This window comes from Dromiciops gliroides, chromosome 4 (genome assembly GCF_019393635.1).
Source record: "Dromiciops gliroides isolate mDroGli1 chromosome 4, mDroGli1.pri, whole genome shotgun sequence".
NCBI lineage: Eukaryota > Metazoa > Chordata > Mammalia > Microbiotheria > Microbiotheriidae > Dromiciops > Dromiciops gliroides.
This window is the reverse complement of record NC_057864.1, coordinates 186,658,002-186,684,900: the sequence shown is the minus strand read 5'-3', so window position 1 is coordinate 186,684,900 and position 26,899 is coordinate 186,658,002. Positions and strand designations below refer to the sequence as shown.

Sequence of the window (26,899 nt, the reverse complement as noted above, 5' to 3'; positions counted from 1 at the left end):
CCAGGGCCAATGCTCTATCCACAGCACCACCTAGCTGCCCCTGAGCCTGTTTTCTCTTCTATAAAATAGAGATGAGATAATACCTGTTTTACCTGCTTCACAAGGCAGGAGGGTAGGTGTGTCTTAAATGCTTATATAAATGTAAGTTCCTGTTTTTTAAGACAATAATCACAGAGCATCAGCTCAAGATAATGATTGATGTTTATAAGTATGACCCTTAGTCATCAAGGGGAGATTAAATTATGGCCAATTGATTATTTTTACTAAGGCTGACAAGTGCATGATACATCTTACAGAGGTTTCCAATAAGAAACTCTTTAAATAAAATGTCACAATTTAAAGAACTGACCTTCAGTTGTCTGGAAAACCACCTTATTTAGAACAGAGCATTCTCTCACCCTTCTGGGTAACTGAAGCATTCATATTCTCTCTACATCTTCATTATTGTACTCTCATCCTTCCCTAAAACTCATTTTTGGATGAACGAGAGGTCATCACAGTAAGTTTCCTTTTTCTTGTCTCAGGTTATGTAGTCCAGACTACATAGGATGGAATGCTGACTGGGCATTTTAAAGGGTGTGGTAGGTAGGCTCTTTTCCCAGTTTTACTGGTTTTTGTTGGAATCATTCTAATGTATGAAGCTTATTCTGTAGTCATGACTATGTTGTGTTATGAATCCTTAAATAAGCAGATAGATAAGATCAGTAGCCTGGAAAACCTTAAACTGTCTCTCCATTAACTGTAATGGGGGTCAAGAATTTTAAAATTATTTTATTTGAAACCTAGAAGAATGTCATAATGCTGGCAGTCACATGTTCAGAGGACAGCTGATATCAGGGTTTTTGAGGTATGTGTGTGTGTGTGTGTATGTGTGTGCATATTAGTGGTATTAGCAATGCATTTGGAGTGAAGAGAAAAATATTAAGGCAAGCTCTTTGATGACATATGTTTTTAGGAAAAGAATTGACTTAGAATTTGATGTGGTTTTGGTTTTGTTTTTTTTTTAATTTGAGGGTATTAGAAGCTTTCTCTTTTTTATCTTGATATCTTTTTGCAAGGTTCTGGATTCTAGCCTTGAATGTTCATTAAGACCAGTGTGACTTACTTTCTAAGGATTGGGGGTTTAGTTTTAAATGTTATGTTCCCTTCCCTTAATCTCTCACAGTGGAAAATGATTTTTAGTTTAGTTAATAAGACAACACAAATACCAAGCTTTATCTTATATGTAATGCAAACCTAAAGTTTCAGAACTACGCATTCTGTAGAATATGTGATGTGGAATATCACCTTTCCACAGCAGTTGCCTAGGAAACATGGGAAGGTAAATTGTTTTGATTGAGTGCAGAAATGATCGTTTCCAAATGGTTCCAACGCATATTCATTCTCATTCATATTCTCTCTCTCTCTCTCTCTCTCTCTCTCTCTCTCTCTCTCTCTCTCTCTCTCTCTCTCTCTCTCTTCTGGGTTTACTTTCGTTTTGTTTTTGTTTTTTGCAGGGCAATGGGGGTTAAGTGACTTAAGTGTGTGAGGCCGGATTTGAACTCAGGTACTCCTGAATCCAGAGCCAGTGCTTTATCCACTGCGTCACCTTGCTGCCCCCCTGGGTTTACTTTCAAAATTGAGCCCCAAACATTTTGTTTTGCAAGTAATGGTACAATATTGAGCAAGCCACTTTACTCTGTCTGTGCCTCAGTTTCCTCATCTGTATATGGGGGAATGAACCTGTGATTTCATTGATATAGAGAACTCTCAGATGAGGAAGCTCCTACTAGTACAGCTAGAGAGTTGCCTAGAGAACTGAGAAATAAAGGGACTTGACCAGGATCACACAGTAAGTATATGTCGATAGCAGGACTTAAAGCCAGGGCTTCTTGGTTTTGAGGGCAGCTCTCTATAGATAGTGCTGTTCTGCCTCTTGAACATCTGTAGAACAGATATGATAATACTTAGACTGTCTTCTTAAGGTTTTTGAGAGCAAGGACTTCATTTTTGTCTGTGTATCCCTAGCACCTAGCAGAATGCATGGTACATAATAGATGCTTAATAAATGCTTATTGATTGATTGATTACCTATCTCACTGGAGTTGTGGGGAAAGCAAAATGTGAGTTGTTATTATTTATGTTGCAGAGGAAAGATGGCTTTATTTTCACATTCTAGCAGAAAGTTCAAAGAGGAGATTAAAGATGTGTTAGTTGTCTACCATATGGCTGAGAATCATGGAATACCTCAGTCTCCAAAGAATTAAAATTGCAGGTCACCAAAAGGGCAATGGAGAGACACATGTTGCGTGGAAATAAGATGCAGCATATCTCCAATGAGGAAATGTGACACCCCCAAAAAAGTGGCATAAAAGATATCATCAAAGAAATGTACAACCAGAAACAGAGGTGGGCAGTCATGTTATGAGAGCAAAGGATAAATGATATCCTGTGTGCTTCACTGGTACCCAAGCAATATCAAGAGAGGTACAGAAAGGCCCGTAGCAGATTTGGTGGAACTTCTGTGGAGGATTTATGGGAAGCCATGGTCAGTAGACATAAAAGATGAGAATATGTCTATGAGTTGTCATCTGTACCACTGTGAGAAATATTTACATTTATGAGACCATAGGTCCTTTAAGTATCAAGGTAGTTATATACAGGAGCATTATATAAAATTCTCAGAGGCCCTTAGTTGGAACAAAACAAAGTCTTCTTGCACATATGTGTGCATGTTTTTCTCTGTGTGTTTTCTTCAAGCAGATTTTTCAGTGTGATCTTTGTGATGCTTAGGGGACATTCAGGTCTAATAGATGTTTGACCACTGAGAGAGAAGGGAGGATTCAGAACAAAGCCATGGGATCCACCCCTGCATAGGTGCAGGAAATGAAGACAAAGACCAAGAAGAAATGGTCAAATAGGGAGGAGGAGGTCCACAAGAGAAAATTAGCACAGAAACCCAGGAAGAATAGAGTATCCAAGAGCAGGGAATGGTCAACAATGTCAAACACTGCAGAGAAGTAAAAAACATTAGAATAATTGACCCTATTGTTTTGTATTAGAGGTTCTCAAATAGTGGTTGGGGACCCCGGGGATCCCTGAGATTCTTTAAAGGGATTTGTGAGGTCAAGCTATCTTCATAATAGTACTGAGTCTCACCTACATGAACAAAAGCTCTTTGGGAGATCCTCAAAAATTTTTAAGAGTGTAAAGGGATTGAGACAAAAATAGTCTGAAAAATACTATTTTTGTGTTAGAATCTTGGAATGAGAACCTTTGAGTACACATTGGATAAATACCTTTAAAGGAATCAGCTAAACAGAAACACTAAAGAGAAATGGTAAATTTAAATTTTTTTCTTAGTCCTGAACTTGAGAAAACCTAAGGTGTTGCTTTTTTAAAAAATCAATTCCAACAAGCAAGCTCCACATTGTAATTTTTGGTAGAAAGTTCTTAACAAATAATTCACTTGACATTTACACAAAATAAGTGAAGTTGAATTAGATGATCTCTCAGATCGTGTGTAGCCTTAACGTTATACTTCCAAGAGTGAAAAACCATACTTTGGAATAGAAGGAATTACTGAGGCTCAAATTAAACTTAAAATATCTGAGAATCACATATCTGTATCCAGTCTCTAATTTATATTCTAAAAGAGTACCTGAATGTGAGAGTGGATTAAAAGATTTGTTCGTGGTCATGTAGCTTGGTAAAAGGGTCAGAGGCAGGATTTGAACCCAGACCTCCCCTGAGACTCATGTATCTGTTAGATTCCATTGAAAGCCCTTGATGTTTCCCTAATGGGTATATTGCTACTACTATCACCACTACTATTACTCCTCCTCCTGCTGTTGCTGTTATCACTGCCACCACTGCTGCCACCATTGCCACCACTATTACTACTTGGGGATGTTTATATAGTACAAATAGTACCATACTATAGTATAGGTTTACACTTCACTTTACATATATTCTCATGAGGGGAGGTAAATGCCACAGCTCTTATTTGCCTTGTTTTAAAAATGAGAAAATTGAGGCTCAGAGAGGTGAATGACTTGCCCATGGTCGGTCACACAACTTGAAGTATTGTCAGCAGGCAGTTTTCTGTCCTGACCCTAATTTCAATGTTGTTGTTGTGTGTTTTTTCCTACTACACTGAATGGTCTTTGCTTAAACGGCCATTTTAGCCATTCTCCGACTATCAGACAAATCTCTTTGGTCCAAATTCTACAGTTGCATATTGTCAACGCAGATTAAGAAAAAAATTATTGAGTCAAAAAACCCCACTTATCTTCATTCTCTTCTTTGTATTTCAGATATCACTTGGATTTCCAGCCACGAGGTGAGTCTCATCTAACAGTGACTTTATTCTCTTAGTGTGGCTGGTAGATTGGGTACTGGTTTCTAGTTCTAAGGTTCCTCTATCTTATTTAGACAGGCTCCCCTACTAAATAGCATTAACTAGTTTTCAGGGGAAATTTGGTGGAGTATTAACCATTTTACATCCTGGTTCCTCCAATCCCTGGTTTGGGGAGGGGGAGCTCAGTTTTCTCTTTTGTAAAATGAAAGTGTTAGATTAAGCGATCTCCAAGGTCCCTTCTGTCTCTGAATCTTAGGATCTCCTGGATGTTAGTGGTGTGCCTAATCAACCATAACCCTGCTAGGAACTCCTGCTTATTAGCAACAGGAGGCCCTGATGCTTCTGCCTTCTGAGTGAATTGTTGCTGGATTGTTTTCGTGAAACAGGAAAATACACTTTTTTTTTTGCACCTCAAGTGACTGATGAAAATGGAAGGATCCACTGGCATTCAAACAAGATGGAAGCAGGGGCCATGATAAAAGCCTTGTGAGTGTTCCAAGCCAGCTAATCCTTCATTTGCTCCAGAAATAAATTCCAGTGTGTTACCTCCTCGATCACTGTGCGCTTCCACACATCTTGTCTGTCTGGCAGCACAGAAATGTCAGAAATGCGGCAGCGTTGAAATTCCCACTAGAACAGCGTTATCACATTTTAATAGGAGCCTCGGTGCAGCCTCGATGCTTCTAATTGCTTCCAAACCATTGTTTTCCTGCGTTTGGTTGATGAACCCAGCATCTGGCATCATTCGAGAAAGTACAACAGACAGCTGTGTACAAAATTAAAAAAAGGAAAGCGGTAGAACACATAAAAAGGTTCAAAATTGGATTTTTTTTTTTTTTTTGGAAAGAGTTCATGCTCAGTTTTTCACGCTCTTCATAAAGTTTACCTATGTTTACTTATTTAAGTACCTTAGCTGGGATGGCTGGAAATGTTTTCTTAAAAATATATATACTTTAATATCAGATCTTCATTTACTTATATAGAGAGGATGTTTGATCCTCATCTTGAAGTGTTTTTGATCAGAATTGCAAATAGGATCAAAGAGATTTCTTTCTTTTCTTTTCCCTTTTTTTTTTTTTTTTGCACCGACCTGGCAATTTTTCGTTAGCTCTTTCTACATTTCATTGTGTCCTGCTGCCTAGGCATCCAACAACTAAATATCACTTCCATAAAACAGTCCAAATGCCATGAGTCATAATTTTGATGTTATTAAAAAATCTTTACTCTCCTACAGGATGGTTTGTTTTAGATACAGATCAATTAGTTTCAAGCCCATGACCGACCGGCTGGAGACCTTAAAGAAGAGAGAATTCCATTTGATTATTCCTCTACTTCTTGGAATCTTGAAGCTTAGCATTACTGTGTTTTGTAGTCAGGGGCTATAGTCAGGTGACATGACTGTATGTTTGGCTTTCAGGAAGCATTTCTAGCTCCAATCACAATTTGAAAGATACAGAATAATACATAGGGACAGGACAGACAAGTTTGCTTTTTGAAACCCAAAATACATTATTCAAGGAAATGTCCATGTAGCTCAACTGTGTGTGTAGAAATAAAATTTATTTAGTATATATTATATACATACAAATATGAATATATACATAGATATATGTGTACATATACACACCTATACTAACCCCAAACAAAGAAAAATAAAACAAAACTCTATGTGTAGCAGTATTCAGATGTGGCCTATCTGAAGTGCATAGACCTTTAAATAGAATTCCCTCCCCTGAAAGAATATGACTGGTGTTGGGAATCTGGTACTAACAATGTGTTGGGAGAAAATAATTTTGGGTGTTAAATAGAACACACCACGGGGACATAAAGGTTTAAATGCATGAGTTGTATGAAACAAAAAACAAGCTTTGCCTGGATCATTGCTCAGTGCTGATGTGCTTGTATGTCACTTCACAAAGAAGATATTACTGCAAACCCCTTTCCTAGAAAGCAAAACGGGAGGAAGGGAAATAATGGGCAAAGCAGAGATAGTTTATTTGGAAAGTGAAGTACATCTGCTTTGTGGGAATTATTCTGCATGTGTGATAAAAAAAAAATCTCTCTTCATCCGGGAAGGAACATGAGGAACAAAACCCCCCTACCTGTTGTCCCCCTGTTGTCAAGGTCCTCTGTTTTCATTTTTGGGCTTTCCCTTCTTTCTCTGTTCAGTGGTCTTTAGCTGACTTAGGGCTTCAAGAACCAGTGATCTATGAAAGTAGCAACAGATCAAGATGGGGTGCTTTGAGAGAACTCTAAAATAAAATTATGGGAAGAGCAGGCTTGGAGAGGGGATGGGGGAAATGGGGAAAGAGAGCAGCTGGCAGCAGTATTACAACAATGCTGCAAGAGTGGTTAATGTTAGGATGGGGATGAGGAGGGAATGACAGGAGGCCTGAGGTTGAACTCTTACTCAAGAGGAAAGGCTTCTTGATAGTGTCAAGGATTCTTTGCTAGACCATATGATTTTTTAAACTGCTTTCCTGACCTCCCTGTGGAGGAGGAGAGAGAATGTGTTTGTTAATTAGCTGTTTGTTTGGCTGAGCTTTGTCCGTTAGGACACATGACTAAACCAGGGTTGGATGAGTGGAAAGGAAATAGTCTTGGATCTTAGGACTTTGGGAATTAGAACTAGAAGGGGCCTTCAAGAGTGTAGGCTCATCTTCTTTTTATAGGTGAGGAAGTAACTTGTCCAAGGTCACACAAGTAGTAACTAGTGGAGTTGTGGTTCGCATTCGTGGCTTCTGGCTCTGAGTTCATTGCTCTTCTGATCACGTATCATCAACCACTTCCAGGGATCCCTGGGGAGAGTAAGAGCCTCAACAGGGCTCCCTACATCCAGTCGCCTTCCTTGTAGGACTGGTTTAACTGCACACATGAAAAACATCTGGGAAGGTAAGGGGGAAAGCACAGCCATGCCACCCTCTTCTTCACACCCTCTCCTTCTCTGATTCTTACTACTCTGACACTTGGAAAGGGAATTATTCCAGATGTGAAGGAGTGAAAGAAGCATTTCGAAAGCCCTTACTAAGTGTAAAGCATTGTGCTAAGCTCTGGGTTATAGATAGAAAAGAAGGACAGTCTATTTCTCAAGGAGCTCATATTCTACTGGAGGAGGCAGCACATAGGAAGTTTTCAGCTGCGAGTCAGATGGAAAAGTCCCATGGTCCTTAGGAAGCAGAAGCAAAGCAGATGTTAATAATGCCTCTTCTTGAAACTCATTCCCACCGACAAAGTCACACCGGGTTCACATGTTGAACCACGTGACAGTGCCTGGGACTTTGATGGCAAAGACTTTCTTTTCCAAGTCTCCTGTGGTTGTGGGGAGATGGTGCTGGCCTAGCTTTCCTGGGACATGCTTGCTATCTCTTGTCTCCTCCCTCAAGGTGCCTTGCTGCTTCATCAGGTTGGTTTGCCTGCCCTGTGTATGGCTGGATAGTCGGAAGGGATGGCTGGTCTCTGCTCCACAGGAGTTGTTGGATGATGTCCGTGAAGGCTGGACTGGAAGCAGGACCTGCGGTCTTGGTGAGGGAGGAAGGAAGGCAGTGCAGATGAAGGGGAAGATGGTCAGTGCAAAGAAATGAGAATTGGATTGGAGTTCAGAGGGCTAGGCTTTGACCCCACTTCTGTTGCCTACTCCCTTTTGGTCCTTGGTCAGGTCACTTCTCTGTGGTTCTCAGTTTCTTCTTCTATAAAAAGGAGTTGGACTAAGTAATCTATAATAAACTTACCTTGTCAAAATCCTATGATCTGACAAAGTATGCTTGGGAAATGGTCTCAAATACACAGTGAGGGAGACGGATTCTCAGGTCTGGCCCAGCATTCCATTCCAACCCTGCCTTCTTATGGTGGGGGAATGGCTCTAATGGGTTTAATATTTTGGAGAGAGAAGCGTAGCATCTTTTTTCTTTAACATTGTTCCATGTAAGGTACCATGGTATGGCATAAAGAGCAGTAAATCTAGTCAGAGGACCTGAGTTCAAATCCCAATAGTGATACTTACTAACTTTATAATTCTGGGGGCAAATCATTTCTTCTCTCTGGGTCTCAGTTTCTACTATAAAATTAGGGAGTTAGACCATAGGTTCTCTAATATATGTCCTAGCGCTTACATTCTGTGATCCTCTAAGTTTTCTGATCAGCTTATCATCTCCCTTATTGAATGATGTATTTGTCTTTTAATAGCCTGATAAGCTCTTGTCCTTAATATACAATGCTGGGAGAAGTGGGAGCTTCTATCATTTAGGTCAGATACAGTTGGAAGACACAGGGATTTTTGTTTTTAATAAGAGGAGAGCTTCTGTATCCTCAGCACTTAGCACATTGCCTGGCAAATGATCAGTGCTTAATACAGGCGTGTTGAATTAACCTTAGGTGCTCATCCAGCTCCCAATGCTTGTTTGTTTGTTTGTTTGTTTGTTGTTGTTGTTTGGGGGTGGCAGGGTGATGAGGGTTAAGTGACTTACCCAGGGTCACACAGCTAGTTAAGTGTCAAGTGTCTGAGGCTGGATTTGAACTCAGGTCCTCCTGAATCCAAGGCCAGTGCTTTGTCCACTGTGCCACCTAGCTGCCCCCCAATGCTTTACAAGTGTTTTTCTCCTTTAAATGCCATATTTTTTTGGTTTTGTTTTTGTTTTTTTTTTTGCAGGGCAATGAGGGTTAAGTGACTTGACCAGGGTCACACAGCTAGTAAGTGTCAAGTGTCTGAGGTTGGATTTGAACTCAGGTACTCCTGAATCCAGGGCCGCTACTTTACCACTGCATCATCTAGCTGCCCCTAAATGCCATATTTTTTAAGTTATGAAGGCCATGTACTGAAATATCTGCCATGTTAGTTTTACCATTTTAGTTCATCAAATGTTACAGAAGCAATGGTTGACTTTTTGGAGCAGATGGCTAGAGGTCAAGATGCCAATTGTATTCTTTGGTCAAATACTAACTCCTTATGGTATTCTCTCTTCGCCTCAAGTTTCCTCTTTGTAAAGTGGATTAATAATTATCAATCTATAAGGTTTTATCAAGCACCATTATGTGCTAGGCACTGTGCTAAGCACCGGGGAGACAAAACGAAGCAAAAGACAGCCCTGCTCTCAGGGTGCTTACAGTTCAATGGGGGATACAACATGCAAACAAATATATAGAGAACAAGCTACATACTAGAAAAATAGGAAATAATTAACATAGAGAAGACACTAGAAATAAGAGGACATGGGAAAGGCAAGCTGGGGAATTCAGTAGGTGAGTTCAGGAGTGAGGGTATTCCAGGCATGGGGACAGCAGGTGAAAATGCCGGGAGTCAGGAGATGAAATACCTTGTTCACAGAACAACCAGGAGGCTGGTATACCAAGTCAAAGAGTGTGTGGTAGGGAGAAAGGGAGGAAGGAGGTAGGTTAAGAAGGGCTTTGAATGCCAAACAGCCTTTTGTGGTTGAACCTTGGGCTATAGGGAGCCACTGGAGCTTATGGAGTGGGGGGTTGGTATGGAGGGGAGGGGAGAGACATGATAGTACCTGTGTTTTAGGAAAATCACTGGTGGGTGAATGGAGCCACCATGGTCTTGTAATTTTATGAGTAAAGATGTAGTTTCCACTGTGAAATGTATCTAGTATAAAATCTATTGTTAATAATAAATAATTTCATGTGAATTAGCATTAACTCCCTCCTATACCCCCCCAGGCACAAGGTCTAAAATAAATCATGCTGTTTTCAAGTATGAATTTAATTAAAAACAGAATGAAAATACAACCAATAATACATTTCCATAGTCCAGTAATACTTGCTTACATTAGAGGCAGATACACTAGAAGGGGCACTGCATTAGAAGTCCAAAGGCCTAGAATCTAGTCTTGGCTCTAGAACTATGGGCCAGATGGGCAGCTCACTTAACCACCCTGAGTCCCAGTTTCCTCCTGTGACTTCATTGGTTTGGGTACTTCCTCCAGTAGTGTTGATTATAGCCTGTTACTATGTCTTTGTCCTTTGTTATCTTGGTCCTTCCATAGATTCTTTTGTGGAAAATGTACCCTATGGTTTGGAGGCCTTCTTCTAGGTCAGGGGTTCTTTCCTTGGGCCTGGTGAACTTTTCTCTTATAACTATATTTCGATCAAACTGGTTTCCTCTGTAATCCTTTGTATTTTATTTTATTCATTTGTTTTGAGGGGGGGTCCATGGGCTACACCACATTGCCCAAGGGGTTCATGGCACAATAAAAGCCAGCCCCTTTAGGTCTTTTAATATTTATTAGATACTTGTGCAACATTCAGTCTGTTGATCTGTTTTCCCTTGTTCCTACAATTTACTCATCCATTTAAAATGGGGGGGGGATAATAATGTCTGCCCTACCTACTTTCTAGATTATTTATAAATATATGTAAATAATATAGATTTAAGTGATTGCAAACTTCAAAGCATTCTAGAAAAAAATAAGTTACCATCATCATCGCCACCATTATTGTTGTGTTTTGTTTTGTTTTGTTTTTTTACTAGTGGTGGTGTTATAATTTGGTGAACCATTTTGAAAACTCCAAGATTCCTTGAACTCACCTGCAAATCTGACATAGAAGATTTCTAGAAAACATGTTAATTATTTAGATTTTAGATTCTTCCTCTGTGAACCCAGGAAGACATGATTTTGAAATGACAAGTTTCTTTCTTGTTCCCAAGCAATGGGGGCCAAGGGATGGGGAGAAGGAATCCCTGGTAAAAACTGGATAAAGAAAGTGTTACCAGGAACATTTAAAAGCTATCTTTATTTTAGCATCATTCCCCCCCCCCCCTTTGTCTCCCATGAGGGATAATGCATTAATATGCATAATGAGACCCTGAAAGATTTTTTTAAATAAGGCACTTCTAGAAACAAAAGGTAATTTTATTCCTGTACTTTCTACAGTCTAGATGGTGATTTACAGGAGAGCTATGCACATGAATATGTGCAATTTCATAAGACATTCCACAACTAGGAGCATTTAGATGAATACGTTTGTAGCCTTCATCCATGACAAATGCACCCTGGTTTCTATGCTATGGGACAGTGTGGCATAGTAGATGGTCTAGGAATTAAAAATTCTTTTCTTTCTTTTTGTTGCTCGGTCACGTCTGGCTCTTCGTGACATTTGGGATTTTCTTGGTAGAGATGCTGGAGTGGTTTGCTGTTTCCTTCTCCAGCCCATTTTACAGATGAGGAAACTGAGGCAAACAGTGTTCAGTGACCTGCCCAGGGCTATATAGCCAGTAAGTGTCTGAGGCTGGATTTGAATTCAGGAAGATGAGTCTTCCTGACTCCAGGCCCAGCACTCTATCCACTGCTCCAAGGAATCAAGAATTACCTAGATTCAAAGCCCACCTCTGATACTTCCTAGCTGTGTAACCCCTGGCAAGGCTTTTAACCTCTCAGAGTTTTTGGTTTCTTTATCAGTAAATTTCAATCTCAAGTAAGATAATAATAATAATAATAATGAAGATGACTAGCACTTATATAGCCTGTTATGGTTTTTAAAACACTTTACAGATTTTTTCTCATTTTATCCCCACAGAAGCCTTGAGAGATAGGTGCTATTATTATCCCCATTTTGCAGATGAAGAAACTGAGGCAGAGAGAAGTTAAATGACTTGCCCAGGGTAAACAGCTAGTAAGTGGCTAAGGCAGTAAGACTGCCTATCCATTGCTCTATCCACTCTGCCACCTAGCTGCCTCTGTGTGTAAAGCACTGTGAGTTGTTAGTATTATAGAGATGCACAGGGCTTTCCCATTCTGTAGGATTCCAGTGCTATTGCTTCAGAGATTAGATGTATGAGCTAGTTCTCCTGCAAAGCCTGAAATGTATTGGATTGAGGCTCGGATGTCACCTAACTTCTGTTGCATTACTATCACATACTTGGTACATGTAGTTATGACAAGTACAAGAAGCAAATCATTAAGACCATAAAAACCACACTGAAGAAGAGAGTAAGCGAGGGAGAGAGGCTTCCCTTTGAAGTGGAAGAGAAGTGTTTTTGAATTAATGGAGTGCACAGTGATTTTCACTAAGTTTTATTTACAAAAACACCCTTTGCATTCATGCCAAGAGGCTCTAGCACAGTTGTAAGTGGGATCTAGGCAAAGAAACACAGTCTGGATTTATGATGTGTTCACAAATGTACGAAAAAGTCTGAATTTACAATATTTATAATTTATCGTTAAGTCTCTGTTCTTTCGCTATTCTTGGAATGCCAGTGTTTTATAAACACAAGTGTTGGCTGCAAACTTGGAGCAGCTCAACCTAAAGTGCTTTTTTATTAAGCCTTCCAAAATGTTTTCTGTGTCTTCTGGGAGCTAACAGGAAAAAAAAAAATGTCCACAAGGGCAAATACTCCTGGCTTTGACACAGTCTCATTTTGCTTTCACAATCTTGACAACTGCCTTTGTGGCTCAACTTCCTGTGGGGTTTTTCCTTTCCCTCTCCTTCCCCACCCTGACTTTTACTACCTTTTGTACAAATGAGTCAGTAGAGGGAGGATACATGTTAAATATTTTTGAAGTTTAATGCTGACATTGATACCTTTTCAAATATTTAGCTTTCCAAGCTTCCTGTTCTTTTTTCCCCCTAATGACATAATGTGTTTTTATATTAATACATCTAGTTTTTAGTAGCTACTGTCAAAGAAAATGAGACGTTTCTGCCTCCTTCCTCTTGGAAGAGGGGGTGGGGATGACCACTGGGGCAGAATTTCACATACATTATCAGAGACAGTCATTGTATGGGATGTTTTTGCTTAACTAATTTTCTTTGTTACAAGGGAACCTTCAGTTCTGGATTTGGATGTGAGGCCTCATACAGAAATGACTGGAAAAGTACAAAAGAAGATATCAATAAATCTTAATTTTGAAAAAAAAACCAAAGAGATAGATTTCTTTAGGTAATAGGAATCACTTCCCTCCAAAGTTAACATGAACTCATTTTTTTTATTGCTAGGCGACATAGTAGATAGGGCGCCATGTCTGGAATTAGGAGGACCTGAGTTCAAATCAGGCCTCAGACAGGCTCTGTGACCCTGGGAAAAGTTACTTAACCACTGCCTGCCTCAGTTTCCTCAACAGTCAAATGGAGATAAAAATAATAGAACCTATATCACAGAGTTGTTCGGCTAAAATGAAGATACTATGTTTAAAGTACTTGGTAAACCTTAAAGCTCTATGTATATGCTAGCCATTATTGTCATAGTAGCCTTCCTGAATTTCCCATTCTGTAGTGCAGAGGGGTCAAACAAGTGGTAGGTTGCATTTGATCTATGACACTCCCAAGTGCTGCAGAACCAGATTAAAATGCAGTTGGGAGGGGCAGCTAGGTGGCGCAGTAGATAGAGCATCGGCCCTAGATTTAGGAGGACCTGAGTTCAAATCTGGCCTCAGACACATAACAATTACTAGCTGTGTGACCCTGGGCAAGTCACTTAACCCCAGTTGCCTCACCAAAAAAAAAAAATGCAATTGGGAAATATTTAACAAATTAAACAGAAATACAATTAAACATAGATAATATTACATTTCAAAACTAAGTCAATATGCAGCCCACAGAGATCCTTATGTATGGTTTAGTGGTTGTCCCTTTTTACTTGTTTGACACCATGGTGGATAACAAACTAACTCATATGGGTAGGTTTTTGTTTGTTTGCTCAGTTGTTTTCAGTCATGTCTGACTCCTCGCAAGCCCTTTTTGGGATTTTCTTGGCAAAGATACTGGAGTGGTTTGCCATTCCTTCTCCAGCTCATTTTTACTGATGAGGAAACTGAGGCAAACAAGGTTAAGTGGCTTATAAAGGGTCATATAGCTAGGAAGTGTCTGAGGCTGGATTTGAACTCAGGAAGATGAGTCTTCCTGACTGTTCTATCCACTGAGTCATTGAGCTGCCCTCCTTGGGGAAAGGGGTAGAGGAATGGATTACTCTTAGGCAATTAGCATTAGGGATCCAGGGACTCAAGTTTGAATCTCAGCTTGACCCTTAACTAACTGCATGTGTGACCTCGGGTAGCCAACTCAGTTCACCTGACTGAGCCAGAGTTTCAGACCAGAGGTTTCCTACCTTTTCCAGTGCCTATACCCTTGCTTTTCAGTTAACCTTCCTGTACCCTTTTCAGTGTGAAAGAAAATAAATTCTGAAGTTCCCCCCTCACATGCACATAAGAAATAAAACAAAGTGATTAATTTCAATAAGGTAATATAGTTCTCTAACCAGTACTTCTTCCACACCCCCTGAAGGACTTCATAGATTCTGGTAGATGTACACCCCAGGTTGAGAGCTCCATGTACTAGATGTCAAACTCTTAATTCTTGAACTTACAAACCCAAACTCCTTGAAGGCAAGATGGCTTTATTTTTGTGCTTTTATCTCCAATTTCTATCACAGTGATTTGTACGTAATTTTGTTGTTCAGTTGTTTTCAGTTGTGTCCAATTCTTTGTGACCCCATTTGGGATTTTCTTGGCAAAGATATTGGACTGGTTTGCCATTTCCTTCTCCAGCTCATTTTACAGAGGGCCATCACGAGTCTTCTTGACTCTTGTCTTGCCACTGAACTCCGATGATTCTCAAGGAGACAGTGATGCCGATGACTTTGCACAGTTCTGCCTCACTTAAATCCAATTCACGCACAAGTCAAAACATCACCCTGTTGATGTCGTTGGGTCTTTTTGAGAACAAAGGACAAACAACAAGCATTTTACAGCTGGGGAAACTGGGGCAAACAGGGTTAAGTGACTTACCCAGGACCACAAAGCTATTAAGTGTCTGAAAAGCCACATTTGAACTCAGGTCTTCCTGACTCTAGGCTAAATGCTCTATCCACTGCACTACCTAGATGTCCTTTGCATATAATAGGTGCCTAATGTTGGCATGTTGATTGAATGGGATTGAAGAGATCAGTGCTGATGTTGTCTTTTCTCCATTAATTCGTGGGAAATTGAGATGTAGAGTATATGATTAGATTCATTTACTAAGTGAGGCACTGGTGCTAGGGAGATACAGAAATAAAAGGCTGGGTCCCTGTCCTAATGGAGTTTGCTATCTAATTGGGGGGGGGAGGGAAGCTGATAGATAACAATAACAGAATTTTAGACTTGACATAGGTAGTCCAACACATATGCCAGAGGAAACCCCTTTTATAAGAAATGTTCATTCAGCTTCTGCTTGAAGACCCCCAATGAGAGGGAACCCATTTATTATACTTTTGGACAGCTCCAGAGATTAGGACTTTTCCTCTAACATCAGGGCCAAATGTCCTCTTTTTAAAATTTTTGTGAGGCAATTGGGGTTAATTGACTTGCCCAGGGTCACACAGCTAGTAAATGTCAAGTGTCTGAGGCGGGATTTGAACTCAGGTCCTTCTGACTCCAGGGCCAGTGCTCTATCCACTGTGCAACCTAGCTGCCCCTAAATGTCCTCTTTGAAATTATACCTGGTTGGTCCTTGTTTGGTGCCCTGGGGCCAAGCAGAACAAATCCACTCCCTCTGACATTTCAGATGGTTGAAGGCAGTTATCCTGGGAACCCTTGGGTCTTCTTTTCTCCAGGCTAAGTATTTCCATTTTCTTCAAATGATCTTGATATGGCATTCACTCAAGACCCTTACTCTTCCTCTGGATGTTCACCAGGTTAGATGTGCCTCCTAGAATTGAATACATCACTTCAGATGATCTCATCAGGGCACAAAACAGGGGCTCTCTCAAGCCCCATGCCTCACTCCTTATTCTTAGAAGCTGTGCCTCTTTTCATACAGTTTAAGATGCACTTGTTTTTCTTTTCTTTTTTTTTTAACTGCTCCATCACAATGCTGATCCTTTCTGAGCTTGCAGTCTACTAAAATTCCAAGTCTTTTTTCAGGCAAACTGCTGTCTAACTGTGTGAGGTAAGCTGGTGGTGAAGCAGATGGATTGCTGGGCCTAGAGTGGAGAAGTCCTGAGTAAGCTATACTTAGTGTCTGTGTGACTTCTGGGCAAATCACTTAACCTTTATCTGCCTCAGTTTCCCCACCTGTAAAATGGGAATAATAACAATACCTAACTTGTAGGGTTGTCGTGAGGACCAAATAGGATATTTGTAAGGCATATAGCACATAGTAGGCACTATATAAATGTTTTCCACCACCACCCCCTGTCCTGTGTTTGTAAAAATTATTTTTGAACCCATGTATAAGACTTTATTGATCTCTGTTATATCTTTGAGATTTAGCCAGTGTTCCAGTCTCTCAAATGGTTTTTTTTTTGTATTTTGATTCTGTCATCTAATGTTTTAGCTGTCTGTCCCATTTTTATATAATCTGCAAATTTGACGAGCATGCTATATAGACGGCTATCCAAACCATTGATAAGAATGGTTAAGTACCACAGGGCTGAGCACAGGTCCTTGGGGTTCTCCAATGGAGGCTTCTTGCCAAGTTTCTATGACTGTTCATTGAGACCAGCCATGGAACCAGTTCCAAAGCCACCTAATCATATTACTATAGTCCATCTCTTTCTATCTTTTTCATAAGAATGGCATGAAATATTTTTTCAAATGCTTTCCTAATATCTAGATAAAATATCACCAGTATTCTCTTGATCTTCTAGTTTAGTAAGCCTGTCAAAAAAGGAAATAAACTTAGTTTGGCATGACCTGTTCTCGATGAAGCCATGGTAGCCTTTATAATCACCACTTCCTTTGTTAGGTATTCATTTGCTAACTCTTTCATGATCCATTCTAGAATTTTCCAGGAGTCAAAATCAAGCCCACTGATCTACAGGTTGTCTGTTTTCTCTCCCCTTCCCCCTTTAAAAAATAGGATATTTGCCCTTCCCAAGTCCTGTGGCACCTCTCCCATTGTGGATGATCTTTCCAGTATCGTTGACAGTGGCTTAGCAATAACATCTGTCCTCAATTCAAAATTCAAATAATACAAATCCTCCCTCAGACATCTACTGGCTGTATCGCCCTGATCACTTAATCTCTCTCAACCCCAGTCTTCTCAGTAGTAAAACAGGAATAATAACAATAGCATCTAACTCAGAGGGTTATTGTGAGGATGAGGTCAGATAATATGTGAAGTGCTTTGCAAACCTTAAAGTGTTATATAGAAAAGCTAGCTAGCCATTATTTATTATCTGCCAATTCTTTTAGTACCTGAAGCCGTAGTTCATCTGGACCCAGTCATGTGAATTCATCAGGAACAATTAGGTGCTCTTTACTTCCCCCCTTTCCTTCCCTCCCCTCATATTCCAATCATCTCCACCCCACCCATCCATTCCTCTTTGTTAGTGAGAATAGGTTCCAGTATAGAATTAACTCTTATTGGTTCCTTTATCCTTTTTTTTTGGTTCCTTTTTCTTTTGAAGATTGAGATTTTTGTTCAGGCATAGCAAGAAGCTGCTAGGCTTTTGGCACAGGGACAGCTCTAGCAGATATCTGGAAAATTGAAGTCCCTCATAACACAATATCATAATCTTGTGCCAGGCATTTAATCAATTTCCAAAACATCTTATCTATTTCCTCTAACTAGGTGGTGGGCCTGGAGTTCAAATCCAGTCTCAGGTGCTTGCTAGCAGTGTGATCCTGGGTACATAACTTAAACCATTATCTGACTCAGTTTCCCCAACTGTAAAATGGGGGTAATAACAGCACCTACCTCTCAGGGTTGTTGTGAGGATTAAACAAGATAATATTTGTAAAGCTCTTAGCACAGCACCTGACATTTTGTAGGGGGTTAATGAATATAACACATATTCTTCCTTCCTGTTTTCTTTGTCAGGTGGTTTGTAGTATACTCTAGTGATGAAGTCACTTCTAATTCTTCTTCCACTGATTTTCAGCTAACACCTGTCCACTATGCTTCCTCATTCTGGTTCCTAGATTTTCTCATTTGGGCATACTTCCTTAACGTACCTGTTTTCTTTCTTCTGAATTAGATATACCAATCTGAAGGCATATTCCAGCCATGAGTTTCCACAGTAGAATGCAGTGAATTTGCTAAAGTTGGCAAAATTTCAAAGGAGAAATATTGAGGACATCGCTTCCAAAGGAAGGAAAGTAGACCAGTCCTGGAGGAGAGAGGAGTCTTAAATTTCCACTAGAAATTTTGTGCAGTTACAGACTTTATATAGATATCAGAAAAGTTTTGCACAACTTAGGGATAGGAGCTATGTATATGACTCTTCGTGACCCTGTGGAACATAGCACATCAGTGCTGTCCATGGGGTTTTCTTGACAAAGATGCTGGAGTGGTTTTCCTTTTTCTTTTCTGGTGGATTAAGGCAAACAGAGGTTAAGTGACTTTCCCACGATCACAGAACTAGTAAGTGTCTGAGGCCACATTTGAACTCAGTTCTTCTTGACTCCAGACTCAGCACTCTATCACTGAGCCTTCTAACTGCCTTTTAGGAATTAGATATGTGATTTCATTGGTATAAGTGAGGAAACTCCCTCTACCAATAAAGGTTAACACCTAATCTGTAATCTATAGTTTTAGCAAGTTGCCTAGAGCAGTGAGATCTTTTGACTTGCCTAGGGACACACAGCCAGGATGTGTCTGAGGCCAGATTTGATCATAGGCCTTTTGTGGCTTTGACACCTGCTTTCTATCCTACACCACACTGCCTCTGTCATAAGCTAATACAAATAACATTTAAAAATCATAATGAGGGGCAGCTAGGTGGTGCAGTGGATAGAGCACTGGCCCTGGAGTCAGGAGTACCTGAGTTCGAATCCGGCCTCAGACACCTAACACTAGCTGTGTGACCTTGGGCAAGTCACTTAACCCCAATTGCCTCACTAAAAAAAAAATCATAATGAAAGACAAATGCCCTATGTGAACACTTAGACGAAGTCTCAGGAATACCTGTGAGGTCAAATCGACCTTGTATGACACATGTGTAAATAATTCTAATGTAAAATGGAATGGGATAAGAGGAAAGTGGCACAAGGTACTCCTTGAAGTCTGAGACAAGTACATATCATTTCACTCAAATTAATTTCACAAATCAGTGAGAGGGAAAGCCTGTGCAAAAGCTAGTTGTTAAGCAGCCAATCTAATAACAAGTGCTTATTAGGTAGCAGGATTCCTGAAATGCTTAACTACAAAAAAGTCACAGGGAGGCATATAGTTTTTCAATAGAGAATTTAGGTTCAGTAGCTGATCTAATGGATGCCTCAATACAATTCTCAAAATAATAAAAGAAAGGTACACTCAGTCTGAATAGCAATTGTTTTGTTTCCCCACCTCGAACTTTTGATTAGAATATAGGCTCTGGGAATGGGTCTTTATATTTTTAGACCAAATAATTTTAAAAGCCTATGCATCTTATCAATACCTACATCTTTAAGGATAGCTTATGCTCACTAAAATAACCCAGAGAGTAGCAAGGCAGGCATTCATTTTACCTCCATTGTTTGTAGGAAATGAGCACTCTGCTGTTAGACTAGCCCATGGAGGTTCCGTATTTGGAGTGGGCAGAGAACTCTGCTGCTGCTACTACAAGGATAGAGCTCCCACTGGCCAATCTCCCCACCCACCCATATGTATAATGTATATATCTCTTCCTCTCATGCTGGTTCTTTATTTAGGGTATGTGAATTTTAAAAATTAAATATTGGCTATAATTAATATGGAGAGCTCTTGGTGAGAAAGCATTCTTTACCATTGCAGATCACTGGCTCTCACACTTAAGAGACTTGTCTGGGGCACTTAGAAGTTGTTACTTACCCAGGGTCCTATAGCTAGTGTGCATCAGGCTCAGACTCCAATCCTGTTGACTTTGAGGCTAGATCTCTATCAACTCAACTGGCTCTCATGTGACTGTCAATAGGGCTCAATTCCTTGTGCCTCTGTTTTGTAGGTCAAAGCTGACAAGGCTGGTAGTTTAGGTTCAAGAATAAAATATTCCATCTAAGAGTTAAGAAAAGGAGATTTACTCCAGCATACCAGGGGAAGGATATGCATCAAGGACACTGCATTGATTCAGCTGAATGGAGTTCTCCTGCCCTTGAGTTGCTCATGGTGGTCCACTGGTCAAGCATCAGGGAATAACTGGAACTCCTGGTGGTTTTTTGTACTTGAATGACTAGGAAGCAACATTAGTGGCCAGAACTTCTAGTTCTCTGAGTCAATTAAATCTTGAGGACAGTTTTAATAAATTTTAAGGAAAATAACTAGTCCATTTTACACAGTGAAGGACTCTGGTGGATATCCCCCCGACACATCTATTTGGTCACATTTCCATTTAGAACATGAGTTTTAACATGGGGTCTGTGACTTTTTTTTAATTGATAGCTATTTCAATATATTTGGTTTTCTTTGTAATCCTATGAATTTTGTTTTATACAGTCAAAAACATTATTCTGAAAAAGGATCCACAGGCTTTATCACACTGCCAAAGGGGTCCAGGACATAAAAAGGTCAATTGCCCCTGATTCGGAATATCTTTTTTTCTGATTAGCAAATCTGAAAAAGGCTTTTGCTTGCTCAGAATTCACTTCCATTACATTTCGGGGCTGTGACAGGCAGGATTTGTCTGTTATTTAGTCCAAATCAATAAGCATTTATGAAGTGAATACTGTGTGTCAAGCATTGTTCTAGGAACTGGAACTACAGTGGCAAAACAAAGAACTGCGCCTGTCCTAGTGTTTACCCACTCCTTCCATACTCTCCTATGTGAGCATGAGCCACTGAACTAATCTTGTCATTCCTTACCAGTCCCAAAAGCAGCAGGGAGGCTTCAAGTGGGTGACAGGCTTGCCATTGGCAGTAAAAATTTGGCAGGGACAGCTAGGTGGTGCAGTGGATAAAGCACTGGCCCTGGATTCAGGAGGACTTGAGTTCAAATTTGGCCTCAGACACTTGGCACTTACTAGCTGTGTGATCCTGGGCAAGTCACTTAACTCTCATTGCCCTGTCCAAAAAGAAAAGAAAAAAAGAAAAAAAGAAGAAGAGGAAGAAGGTCTCTTAAAAAATAAAGCCAGATTGAAAATACAAAAAGAATTTTAGATTTCATTTGGCTGTGGAACAAATTGGTTAGTTTCCTGTGAAATAGTGAGATATAATTAGTAATCGACAGGATAAAGAGAATAAAGACATATTGGAAATTATGCAAAGTGCTGTGCCAGTTTTCAGTTAGGAAAACTGAACATTTGCTTTGGTGACTGGGAAATTCGTGTAAAAAGAAAAAGAAAATATCTATCCTTATTCTGTTAACTTTGGAGGTGCTAAGATGACTCCCCCAAGATCACTTCATTATCAAGTGGTAGACCCAGGTCTTCCACCCCCAAATTCAGTGTACTTTCTGCCAGGTGCAGCTCATGGAAGTGCAGAGGAACCTCATCCAGTAATTCCCCTCCTGAAGCATACAATGACCCCCTTAAACAGTATCCCAAAGAAGTGGTTCCCTCCCTTTCCCCATTATGCAAAACTGTACAAAAATGATCTATTCCTTGAAGTAGTGAACTTCCCTCTAGTGCTGTTTAGATTCCCTCCTTTGCTCTAATCAATCATATTCTCTCTTAAATTCTTATATCATTTGTAGACATGTTTTACTCCTCTCTCCGTTCTTCTTCCTCTTTGGAAGGGGAAAGAACCTGTTGTTGTTGCTGTTTTTCCCCTTTTTTATCTGTCAGGTTCAGCATAGTGCCTTGTACACCGTTGGTGCTTAATAAAAAATGTTGAATTGATTGAGGGGGAGGAGGAATGATGATAAACATACAGTCAAGCTTAGGTATAGTTTCCTGAAATGGGAAACTTTTTTTTTTTAATTTGTACACGCCAGTCTGTCACAAAAATAAAGGCTTTTTGAAACCCCAACAGAATACCTACTACACCTTGATCATGTTCATTAAGTGACTTTATATTATAAAGATGGGGGAGGCTTTGAAGCTGTGAATTCATTTGTGTAGAGAACTCCCAGCTCAGGAAACTGCCTCTACCAGCGCAGGTCATCACCTTTTTGTGCAATTTATCCAGAACCAAGTAGAACACAAGAGATTTTTGACGTGCCCAGGGTCACAGTTAGTACGTGTCATGGGTGGGACTTGAATTTAGGTCTTCCTGGCTCTAGAACCAGCTCTCCATTTACTATAAAATGTAGCTTCTCCTGTACTTTAAAGAACTACAGAAAAGTTTGTTTTTTCAAAAAAGATAAATGCTAACTTTGATGAACCTGGATTATTTGAATGGCACATTTGTTTTCATGTCTAATAGTTGTTAGTAAGTTAACAGGTTCCAAACCTTTACTAATATTTGGCATTTGACTGTCTAGAGATCCATTAATATCTAAAATCTAAATGCATGGATTGTTTTTTGTTTTTTTTGGTGGGGTTTTTTTTGGTGAGGCAATTAGGGTTAAGTGATTTGCCCAGGGTCATACAGCTAGTAAATATCAAGGGTCTGATGTCAGATTTGAACTCAGGTCCTCCTGAATCCAGGGCCAATGCTCTATCCACTGCACTACCTAGCTGCCCCTAAATGCGTGGATTGTTAGAGCTGGAAGGGACTTTAGAGGACATCTAGCCCAACATCCTCATTTTAAAGATGAGGAGATGGGTTCAAAGAACAGAAATGACTTGCCCAAGGTCTTACTTGTTGCGTGATGGGGGAGACACTGGCACAGGACCTCCCAGCACGCACATGCCCACATCAAAGAGGCTGCTGTGCTCTATGAGTGAAGCAGAATTGCAGTTGCTCAAGAGAACCATGAGATATGGAAATTTAGTGCCATCTCCACTCCAGATGTTCATACTGACTATTTGTGCTGGACCTGTGATAGAGCCTTCAGTGGTCTGTGATCTGATCAGCCACAGTCAGACACACTGTACCTTGACTCTAACATAGTGATATCATTTTGGTCTTATTCAAGAACAAAAGATAACAACCAACCAACCAACTGCAAATTAGTAATAGAGCCCAAACTCCTCACATCAAATTCAGTGCCCCTTGATTGAAGTAAACATTACCTATTTATAGGACTGTAGTTATTTAAAAATGGCTTCCCCCCCCCCCCCCGACCAGGGTCATAACTTAGGAAACAACTGAATTTATAGCTAACTTTTTCCTTCTGTGCTTAGGGAGAAAAAAGTTAGAATACTTTGTGCTGAGACAAGAAATGTTGGGAACCCAGCAAACTGAGAATAGGAGAAGAAAGAGATGAAAAAATGGAAAGAGGCAACATTTATGTTAGCAACTTCTGGGTAGAATTGCCTGATTGTCAGAGTACCTTTATAAAATCATAACATTGTAGATTTAGGGCTAGACGGAACCTTAAAGGTGGTTTGGTCCAAGCTTTCCCTCCCCTCCCCATTTTGCAGATGAGGAAACTGAGACCCAGAGAAGTTAAGTAATTTTCGTAAGGTCACAAGGTACAAATATGGTGAAGATAGGATTTGAACTTCTTTTCTCACATGTTATGAATAAAGGAAATTTGTTTTGTTTCTGTGTATTTGTTCCTGTATCGTGATTTTTCTCATTTAGTCTGAATTTACCCTTTACAGTGGTAGAGTGTGTGTGTGTGTGTGTGTGTGTGTGTGTGTGGTTGTGTTAACATGAGCTGGGAATGAGAGGCTGATCTGCTGAAAGCTCATGGTTTCTTTTCTGAAGTGAGACCCATCACTGTTTAATTGTCTAGTTTATATTTGCTCCTAACTCTCTGGCTCATTAATGCCAGTAAGTTTAGCCTTTTCATGAGACCTAGGAATGGTTTCAACAACAACAACAAACCTCGGAGCAATTTTCTGTTGGGGGTGGGGGGGGAGAGGAAAAAAGGAGCAGCAGGAGGGGTTAGCTGGTGGTCCTCTCTCACATTTCTTTATAGAGCTAGGACGATGCTGCGCACTGCAGCTCACCCTACTGGGCTAATTGAAAAACTGCATCATGCAGGCTCCCCTTCTGAAAAAGAAAAATTTCCCATTGGTTGTGGACTGACACCCTTCTGACCAATCGGGTAAGAGATGTGCTTCATTTCATGAATATTAAACAGTGCTGCCCTTTTGGTTTTAGGATTCAGAGCCATTGTAGCAATGAATGTTCTGGAATATAATAGCCTAATCTATTGCAATATAGTCCCGTTTCTGGTCATTTTAACGGCATTGCTATCTCCTCCCCCATCTTTCCTTTCCCCTCAGAAGCACAAGTGGTTTTTCAATAGCCTGTTAATTTTGCTCTTAATTTATGTAATTGGTAAATTGTATCCTCCTAAATGAAGAGGATTAGTTTTAGGTTGAATTCACTTCTTCAGTCAAGATTGGGTTGATGCATCTTTTTAAAATGATAATAAATAGCAACTGTTCTCTTTTTTTCGCCACATGTTTGTCCTATGACTTTTGGTACCATTCCCCTCATTGTTAGGGCTTTTGGGGGGAAAGAAATATGAGTACATTGAGTTATGGATAGCTGTGGAAGAGAAAAGGAGATGGACAGGAAATCAGGCAGCATTGAACAGAGAAGAATCTGAGACCTTCACCACACATGGATTAATCACAAGAGCTAACCACGCAAATCCAAATGGATATTTAGAAAGCAGTGAAGCCTCTAAGATGTTCTGTAGGAAACACCATACATTTTCTAATACATGAGTATGTGCAAAAAGGTATGTAATTTATAATGGAAATGTTGACAGGACCTTCGCCTTAGCGTTGCAAATGTCCTGGGGTAATATATTTACATGCGAATAACATTTACATGTATGGATGCATCTGTACTGATCTGTCGCTCTAGTTGTGTGTTCTGTTCAATAACTTAGACTAGTGGTTATAATAAGGAGTAATAAGCTGAGGCATTGTTCATCTCAATGCGGTTCAGCTTTGGGAAGTGTGTTACTGTTAAATTAGTCCATGAAAACCTGGCAATATTAACACTGCCAAGCATGAAAGCTAACAGGATTTGGATCAAAGACCTTTATTTGTGGCGTTTTAGTGAGGGCTCATTAGTTTAAAGAGGGAAGTTGTGTTTCTCATGGGCTCTTAGATATTAACTGGAGTCAGGGGCCTGTCCTTCCATCTATCCCCTCCAACAACCACCACTGCAAGAATGCAAACAGGACTCAGTTCACCTTGATTCCCTTATGCCTCCCAAAGGCATTTAATGAAGCAGTAGCAGAACTGGCCTCTAGAAATCGAGATGAAGAACTCTCCTTGCAAAAGGAATATATCTATGTAAGGAGTTGGCTGCTGATGTGGATAAATTCTTCATTACATCCCTCATAATTATCTAGAGGAGAAATGAAAGGCAGATACGTCACTAGCAAGTGCCAGGAAATCTTTGGCCCTTGGCATAGAAATAGGTAAATAAATCTTTGTGTTTTACAGGAGTTATTTTTTGATTCTCTCTTTTCTTCCTTCCTTCCTTCCTTCTTCCTTGTGCCACTTAAAAGGGTCACAGTCTCCTTGAGTATTCATAGAAATATGTAAACAGAAATGACCTTGATTATGATTGTTATACCCACCTAAGACCTCCCTGGTCAAAAGTTGTCTCAAATTGCAGTCCGTGTAGAATGTGTTGCAATTTCTAGACACTATTTTTCAGATTTTCCTGTGTGTCACTCTCCCTCGTTTTCTCTTTTCTCCATTCCTCCTTCTTTTCCCTTACCTTCCTTTCCCTTTTCCCTTCATCCTTCTATCTCCCTTTCTCTTTCATTCTCTTCTTTTACTCTATCCTCCTTTTTCTCTCCATTCTCTCTCCCCTTTCTCATCTCTTCCTGAAAAACAATCATAGAGGTCTTGTGCTACACTTTGTACCAAAGTAGTTCCAAATAGGACTCCCCTTTTGGTCTTTAAATAGCACCTGTAGATTCAGGTCCTGAGTAGTTTGCCATGAGTCAAAATAGTTACAAGGGGAACATAATCAGTACTTCGTTTTCTACCCTCTGTTTTATTTAGAATTGAATTAGGAAGTGGAAGTTTTTAACAGTTTAATTCACTTCTCCATAAAGTTTATGGAGCAGTAACAGCTGGCTGAGTCCCTGGTAGGAAAAAAAAGCCAAGTTCTAGTGGCCAAGCTATTGTTTCTGAATTAAAAGTGGAGGGGGGAGAAGAGTCGGGGAGAGGAACTCATTAGCTGTTAATGAAAACACAGGGAATTAAAACAAATAGCACAGAAACCCTAGCAAATAATTACCTTACACCTGACACAAAGCTGCTCTCTCTTCCTACTCCAACCCTCAGAAATTCCTAACTTATCACTCTATGAAGCATGAATGAAATTGTATTTGACTTTCAGGAAAGAACAATAGAGCAACCATCTCCCTTGGAGGCCCCAAGTCATAATACCCAGTGGAGAATCTGCTCCTGAAAATATTAAACACAGTATCTAGCGTCCAATTCTTAAGACACTGGAATAGAGGAACCAAATCCCAGCTAAAAGCAAGTGAGCCCCTTGTCTGGTTCCCCAATTCTTATTTCCAAATAGACAAGAAAGTACAAGTTGTGATTAATGAAGGTATACAGTGGGGTGTTAGAATAAGCATCTAGAGAGATATAGATCGATTCTAAGTTGAGTTGTCGCAGGGATGGCTCTTTCTCCCATGGCACAGTGGTTCTCCAGTGGGAGAGCCACTCTGAGCAAATGGAGTTCCTAGGTTCT

The 26,899-nt window shown here is 40.0% G+C and overlaps 1 protein-coding gene across 1 annotated transcript in view; it reads left to right on the top strand.

Moving 5' to 3' along the window:
• Positions 1-26,899, top strand: part of SKAP1 (src kinase associated phosphoprotein 1) — a 376,479-nt gene that overhangs the window by 60,015 nt on the left and 289,565 nt on the right. Inside the window, exon 3 of the mRNA XM_043962576.1 lies at positions 4,296-4,321. Within this exon, the coding sequence (XP_043818511.1) occupies positions 4,296-4,321 (26 nt within the window). The remainder of the gene's footprint in view (positions 1-4,295; positions 4,322-26,899) is intronic.